Source organism: Panulirus ornatus, chromosome 17 (genome assembly GCF_036320965.1).
Source record: "Panulirus ornatus isolate Po-2019 chromosome 17, ASM3632096v1, whole genome shotgun sequence".
Lineage (NCBI taxonomy): Eukaryota > Metazoa > Arthropoda > Malacostraca > Decapoda > Palinuridae > Panulirus > Panulirus ornatus.
The window spans coordinates 48,277,294-48,284,793 of record NC_092240.1 but is presented as its reverse complement, the minus strand read 5'-3'; the positions used below and the strand labels follow the sequence as shown (position 1 = coordinate 48,284,793).

The following is a 7,500-nucleotide window of genomic DNA, read 5'->3' as shown; positions in this document are numbered from 1 at the left end:
GCCGAGAAGTGGAAAGGGAGCTGTGGTTTCGGTGCATTATTACATGACAGCTAGAGACTGAGTGTGAACGAATGGGGCCTTTGTTGTCTTTTCCTAGCGCTACCTCGCACACATGAGGGGGGAGGGGGATGGTATTCCATGTGTGGCGAGGTGGCGATGGGAATGAATAAAGGCAGACACCTAATCCAAGCCAGTCCCTCATGAACTCATGATTCTTGTGACAAGATAATGCCAGCTGGAGACCTTAAGATATCGCCAGCTGGAGATCTTAAGACATCGCCAGCTGGAGAACTTAAGATAATGCCAGCTGGAAAACTTAAGATAATGCCAGCTGGAGAACTTAAGATAATGCCAGCTGGAGACCTTAAGATAATGCCAGCTGGAGACCTTAAGATAATGCCAGCTGGAGAACTTAAGATAATGCCAGCTGGAGAACTTAAGATAATGCCAGCTGGAGAACTTAAGATAATGCCAGCTGGAGAACTTAAGATAATGCCAGCTGGAGAACTTAAGATAATGCCAGCTGGAGAAGCCCTTAAGATACTGCCAGCTGGAGAACTTAAGATAATGCCAGCTGGAGAAGCCCTTAAGATAATGCCAGCTGGAGAACTTAAGATAATGCCAGCTGGAGAACTTAAGATAATGCCAGCTGGAGAACTTAAGATAATGCCAGCTGGAGAACTTAAGATAATGCCAGCTGGAGAACTTAAGATAATGCCAGCTGGAGAACTTAAGATAATGCCAGCTGGAGAAGCCCTTAAGATACTGCCAGCTGGAGAACTTAAGATAATGCCAGCTGGAGAAGCCCTTAAGATAATGCCAGCTGGAGAACTTAAGATAATGCCAGCTGGAGAACTTAAGATAATGCCAGCTGGAGACCTTAAGATAATGCCAGCTGGAGAACTTAAGATAATGCCAGCTGGAGAACTTAAGATAATGCCAGCTGGAGAACTTAAGATAATGCCAGCTGGAGAACTTAAGATAATGCCAGCTGGAGAACTTAAGATAATGCCAGCTGGAGACTTATGAACCAGTAACAAGATAATGCCAGCTGGAGACCTTAAGATAATGCCAGCTGGAGAACTTAAGATATCGCCAGCTGGAGAACTTAAGATAATGCCAGCTGGAGAACTTAAGATATCGCCAGCTGGAGAACTTAAGATAATGCCAGCTGGAGACCTTAAGATATCGCCAGCTGGAGACCTTAAGATAATGCCAGCTGGAGAACTTAAGATATCGCCAGCTGGAGAACTTAAGATAATGCCAGCTGGAGAACTTAAGATAATGCCAGCTGGAGAACTTAAGATAATGCCAGCTGGAGAACTTAAGATATCGCCAGCTGGAGAACTTAAGATAATGCCAGCTGGAGAACTTAAGATAATGCCAGCTGGAGAAATTAAGATAATGCCAGCTGGAGACCTTAAGATAATGCCAGCTGGAGACCTTAAGATATCGCCAGCTGGAGAACTTAAGATAATGCCAGCTGGAGAACTTAAGATAATGCCAGCTGGAGACCTTAAGATAATGCCAGCTGAAGAAGCCCTTAAGATAATGCCAGCTGGAGACCTTAAGATATCGCCAGCTGGAGATCTTAAGACATCGCCAGCTGAAGAAGCCCTTAAGATAATGCCAGCTGGAGAACTTAAGATATCGCCAGCTGGAGAACTTTAGATAATGCCAGCTGGAGAACTTTAGATATCGCCAGCTGGAGACCTTAAGATACTGCCAGCTGGAGCACTTATCAACCCACCCCCAAAAGCTTCATATCTCCCAGATGGTTTGGTCCTACTCACCCGGAAGGCGTAGGCGGCCAAGACCAGCTGTTGTGTTGGGACCTGCTGGAAGCAAGAGAGCAGCTGGTCGCTGCTGACACTCCCTGGCCTTCCCAGCTGGTCGCTGCTGACGTACCCTGGCCTTCCCAGCTGGTCGCTGCTGACGTACCCTGGCCTTCCCAGCTGGTCGCTGCTGACGTACCCTGGCCTTCCCAGCTGGTCGCTGCTGACGTACCCTGGCCTTCCCAGCTGGTCGGTACAGTTGAACATGTGGCCCAGCCTCTGGGCCACCTGGCTATGGTCCTCCCTGATGGCCCAGGGGCACAGGGCCGTCCCTGACTGCATGATGGCCCGCCTGAATAAACCTTGGGTGAGGGAGAAAGAGTAGAACTCATCATCCACTGAATGTAGACAGTTAAATCATCCTTGGGTGAGGGAGAAAGAGTAGAACTCATCATCCACTGAATGTAGACAGTTAAATCATCCTTGTGTGAAGGAGAGAAAGAGAGAGAAAGAGTAGAACTCATCATCCACTGAATGTAGACAGTTAAATCATCCTTGTGTGAGGGAGAAAGAGTAGAACTCATCATCCACTGAATGTAGACAGTTAAATCATCCTTGTGTGAGAAAGAGACAGTAGAACTCATCATCCACTGAATGTAGACAGTTAAATCATCCTTGTGTGTGAGGGAGAGAAAGAGTAGAACTCATCATCCACTGAATGTAGACAGTTAAATCATCCTTGTGTGAGGGAGAGAAAGAGTAGAACTCATCATCCACTGAATGTAGACAGTTAAATCATCCTTGTGTGTGAAGGAGAGAAAGAGAGAAAGGGTAGAACTCATCATCCACTGAATGTAGACAGTTAAATCATCCTTGGGTGAAGGAGAGAAAGAGTAGAACTCATCATCCACTGAATGTAGACAGTTAAATCATCCTTGGGTGAAGGAGAGAAAGAGTAGAACTCATCATCCACTGAATGTAGACAGTTAAATCATCCTTGTGTGAGGGAGAGAAAGAGTAGAACTCGTCATCCACTGAATGTAGACAGTTAAATCATCCTTGTGTGTGAGGGAGAGAAAGAGAGAAAGGGTAGAACTCATCATCCACTGAATGTAGACAGTTAAATCATCCTTGTGTGAGGGAGAAAGAGTAGAACTCATCATCCACTGAATGTAGACAGTTAAATCATCCTTGGGTGAGAAAGAGACAGTAGAACTCATCATCCACTGAATGTAGACAGTTAAATCATCCTTGTGTGTGAGGGAGAGAAAGAGAGAAAGGGTAGAACTCATCATCCACTGAATGTAGACAGTTAAATCATCCTTGTGTGTGAGGGAGAGAAAGAGAGAAAGGGTAGAACTCATCATCCACTGAATGTAGACAGTTAAATCATCCTTGTGTGAGAAAGAGACAGTAGAACTCATCATCCACTGAATGTAGACAGTTAAATCATCCTTGGGTGAGAAAGAGACAGTAGAACTCATCATCCACTGAATGTAGACAGTTAAATCATCCTTGTGTGTGAGGGAGAGAAAGAGAGAAAGGGTAGAACTCATCATCCACTGAATGTAGACAGTTAAATCATCCTTGTGTGTGAGGGAGAGAAAGAGAGAAAGGGTAGAACTCATCATCCACTGAATGTAGACAGTTAAATCATCCTTGTGTGAGAAAGAGACAGTAGAACTCATCATCCACTGAATGTAGACAGTTAAATCATCCTTGTGTGTGAGGGAGAGAAAGAGAGAAAGGGTAGAACTCATCATCCACTGAATGTAGACAGTTAAATCATCCTTGTGTGAGAAAGAGACAGTAGAACTCATCATCCACTGAATGTAGACAGTTGAATCATCCTTGTGTGTGAGGGAGAGAAAGAGAGAAAGGGTAGAACTCATCATCCACTGAATGTAGACAGTTAAATCATCCTTGTGTGTGAGGGAGAGAAAGAGAGAAAGGGTAGAACTCATCATCCACTGAATGTAGACAGTTAAATCATCCTTGTGTGTGAGGGAGAGAAAGAGAGAAAGGGTAGAACTCATCATCCACTGAATGTAGACAGTTAAATCATCCTTGGGTGAGAAAGAGACAGTAGAACTCATCATCCACTGAATGTAGACAGTTAAATCATCCTTGTGTGTGAGGGAGAGAAAGAGAGAAAGGGTAGAACTCATCATCCACTGAATGTAGACAGTTAAATCATCCTTGTGTGTGTGGGAGAAAGAGTAGAACTCATCATCCACTGAATGTAGACAGTTGAATCATCCTTGTGTGAGGGAGAGAAAGAGAGAGAAAGAGTAGAACTCATCATCCACTGAATGTAGACAGTTAAATCATCCTTGTGTGAGAAAGAGACAGTAGAACTCGTCATCCACTGAATGTAGACAGTTAAATCATCCTTGTGTGAGAAAGAGACAGTAGAACTCATCATCCACTGAATGTAGACAGTTAAATCATCCTTGGGTGAGAAAGAGACAGTAGAACTCGTCATCCACTGAATGTAGACAGTTAAATCATCCTTGTGTGAGAAAGAGACAGTAGAACTCATCATCCACTGAATGTAGACAGTTAAATCATCCTTGGGTGAGAAAGAGACAGTAGAACTCGTCATCCACTGAATGTAGACAGTTAAATCATCCTTGGGTGAGAAAGAGACAGTAGAACTCATCATCCACTGAATGTAGACAGTTAAATCATCCTTGTATGTGAGGGAGAGAAAGAGAGAGAAAGAGTAGAACTCATCATCCACTGAATGTAGACAGTTAAATCATCCTTGTGTGTGAGGGAGAAAGAGTAGAACTCATCATCCACTGAATGTAGACAGTTGAATCATCCTTGTGTGAGGGAGAGAAAGAGAGAGAAAGAGTAGAACTCATCATCCACTGAATGTAGACAGTTAAATCATCCTTGTGTGAGAAAGAGACAGTAGAACTCGTCATCCACTGAATGTAGACAGTTAAATCATCCTTGTGTGATAAAGAGACAGTAGAACTCATCATCCACTGAATGTAGACAGTTAAATCATCCTTGGGTGAGAAAGAGACAGTAGAACTCGTCATCCACTGAATGTAGACAGTTAAATCATCCTTGTGTGTGAAGGAGAGAAAGAGAGAGAAAGAGTAGAACTCATCATCCACTGAATGGTGATGTTAAATCAAAGTTCGTCAGCTAATTCAACCAGCAGTTGGGTCATTTGACATAGAGACTGACTGAAGACAAAAAGTGGGGGTGGGAAGGGGGGGAGGGGAGGGGTAATTTGCATACTGATACAATGTATATTACCATCTGATTTGCATACTGATACAATGTATATTACCATCTAATTTGCATACTGATACAATGTATATTACCATCTAATTTGCATACTGGTGCAATGTATATCATTACCATCTAAATCAGCTGCACAGGATCGAATACCATGTAAAAGGGGATCGTAGTACGATAGTTTCTTCCTTACGATCGTAGTACGATAGTAGTTTCCTTACGATCGTAGTACGATAGTTTCTTCCTTACCATCGTAGTACGATAGTAGTTTCCTTACGATCGTAGTACGATAGTAGTTTCCTTACCATCGTAGTACGATAGTAGTTTCCTTACGATCGTAGTACGATAGTAGTTTCCTTACCATCGTAGTACGATAGTAGTTTCCTTACGATCGTAGCACGATAGTAGTTTCCTTACGATCGTAGTACGATAGTAGTTTCCTTACGATCGTAGCACGATAGTAGTTTCCTTACGATCGTAGCACGATAGTAGTTTCCTTACGATCGTAGTACGATAGTTTCTTCCTTACCATCGTAGTACGATAGTAGTTTCCTTACGATCGTAGCACGATAGTAGTTTCCTTACGATCGTAGTACGATAGTAGTTTCCTTACGATCGTAGTACGATAGTTTCTTCCTTACCATCGTAGTACGATAGTAGTTTCCTTACGATCGTAGCACGATAGTAGTTTCCTTACCATCGTAGTACGATAGTAGTTTCCTTACGATCGTAGTACGATAGTAGTTTCCTTACGATCGCAGTACGATAGTAGTTTCCTTACGATCGTAGCACGATAGTAGTTTCCTTACGATCGTAGTACGATAGTAGTTTCCTTACGATCGTAGTACGATAGTAGTTTCCTTACCATCGTAGTACGATAGTAGTTTCCTTACCATCGTAGTACGATAGTAGTTTCCTTACGATCGTAGCACGATAGTAGTTTCCTTACGATCGTAGTACGATAGTAGTTTCCTTACGATCGTAGTACGATAGTAGTTTCCTTACGATCGTAGTACGATAGTAGTTTCCTTACGATCGTAGTACGATAGTAGTTTCCTTACCATCGTAGTACGATAGTAGTTTCCTTACGATCGTGGTACGATAGTAGTTTCCTTACGATCGTAGTACGATAGTAGTTTCCTTACGATCGTAGTACGATAGTAGTTTCCTTACGATCGTCGTACGATAGTAGTTTCCTTACGATCGTCGTACGATAGTAGTTTCCTTACGATCGTAGTACGATAGTAGTTTCCTTACGATCGTGGTACGATAGTAGTTTCCTTACGATCGTAGTACGATAGTAGTTTCCTTACGATCGTAGTACGATAGTAGTTTCCTTACGATCGTAGTACGATAGTAGTTTCCTTACGATCGTAGTACGATAGTTTCTTCCTTACGATCGTAGTACGATAGTAGTTTCCTTACGATCGCAGTACGATAGTAGTTTCCTTACGATCGTAGTACGATAGTAGTTTCCTTACCATCGTAGTACGATAGTAGTTTCCTTACGATCGTAGTACGATAGTAGTTTCCTTACGATCGCAGTACGATAGTAGTTTCCTTACGATCGTAGTACGATAGTTTCTTCCTTACGATCGTAGTACGATAGTAGTTTCCTTACGATCGCAGTACGATAGTAGTTTCCTTACGATCGTAGTACGATAGTAGTTTCCTTACGATCGTAGTACGATAGTAGTTTCCTTACGATCGTAGTACGATAGTAGTTTCCTTACGATCGTAGTACGATAGTTTCTTCCTTACGATCGTAGTACGATAGTAGTTTCCTTACGATCGCAGTACGATAGTAGTTTCCTTACGATCGTAGTACGATAGTAGTTTCCTTACCATCGTAGTACGATAGTTTCTTCCTTACGATCGCAGTACGATAGTAGTTTCCTTACGATCGTAGTACGATAGTAGTTTCCTTACGATCGCAGTACGATAGTAGTTTCCTTACGATCGTAGTACGATAGTTTCTTCCTTACGATCGTAGTACGATAGTAGTTTCCTTACCATCGTAGTACGATAGTAGTTTCCTTACGATCGTAGTACGATAGTAGTTTCCTTACCATCGTAGTACGATAGTTTCTTCCTTACGATCGTAGCACGATAGTAGTTTCCTTACCATCGTAGTACGATAGTAGTTTCCTTACGATCGTAGTACGATAGTAGTTTCCTTACCATCGTAGTACGATAGTAGTTTCCTTACGATCGTAGTACGATAGTAGTTTCCTTACCATCGTAGTACGATAGTTTCTTCCTTACGATCGTAGTACGATAGTAGTTTCCTTACCATCGTAGTACGATAGTAGTTTCCTTACCATCGTAGTACGATAGTAGTTTCCTTACCATCGTAGTACGATAGTAGTTTCCTTACCATCGTAGTACGATAGTTTCTTCCTTACGATCGTAGTACGATAGTAGTTTCCTTACCATCGTAGTACGATAGTTTCTTCCTTACGATCGT

The 7,500-nt window shown here is 42.5% G+C and overlaps 1 protein-coding gene across 1 annotated transcript in view; it reads right to left on the bottom strand.

The window, feature by feature from the left end:
• Positions 1-7,500, bottom strand: part of LOC139754436 (uncharacterized) — a 57,385-nt gene that overhangs the window by 22,136 nt on the left and 27,749 nt on the right. Inside the window, exon 9 of the mRNA XM_071671712.1 lies at positions 1,794-2,137. Coding sequence (XP_071527813.1) covers positions 1,794-2,137 — 344 coding nt within the window. The remainder of the gene's footprint in view (positions 1-1,793; positions 2,138-7,500) is intronic.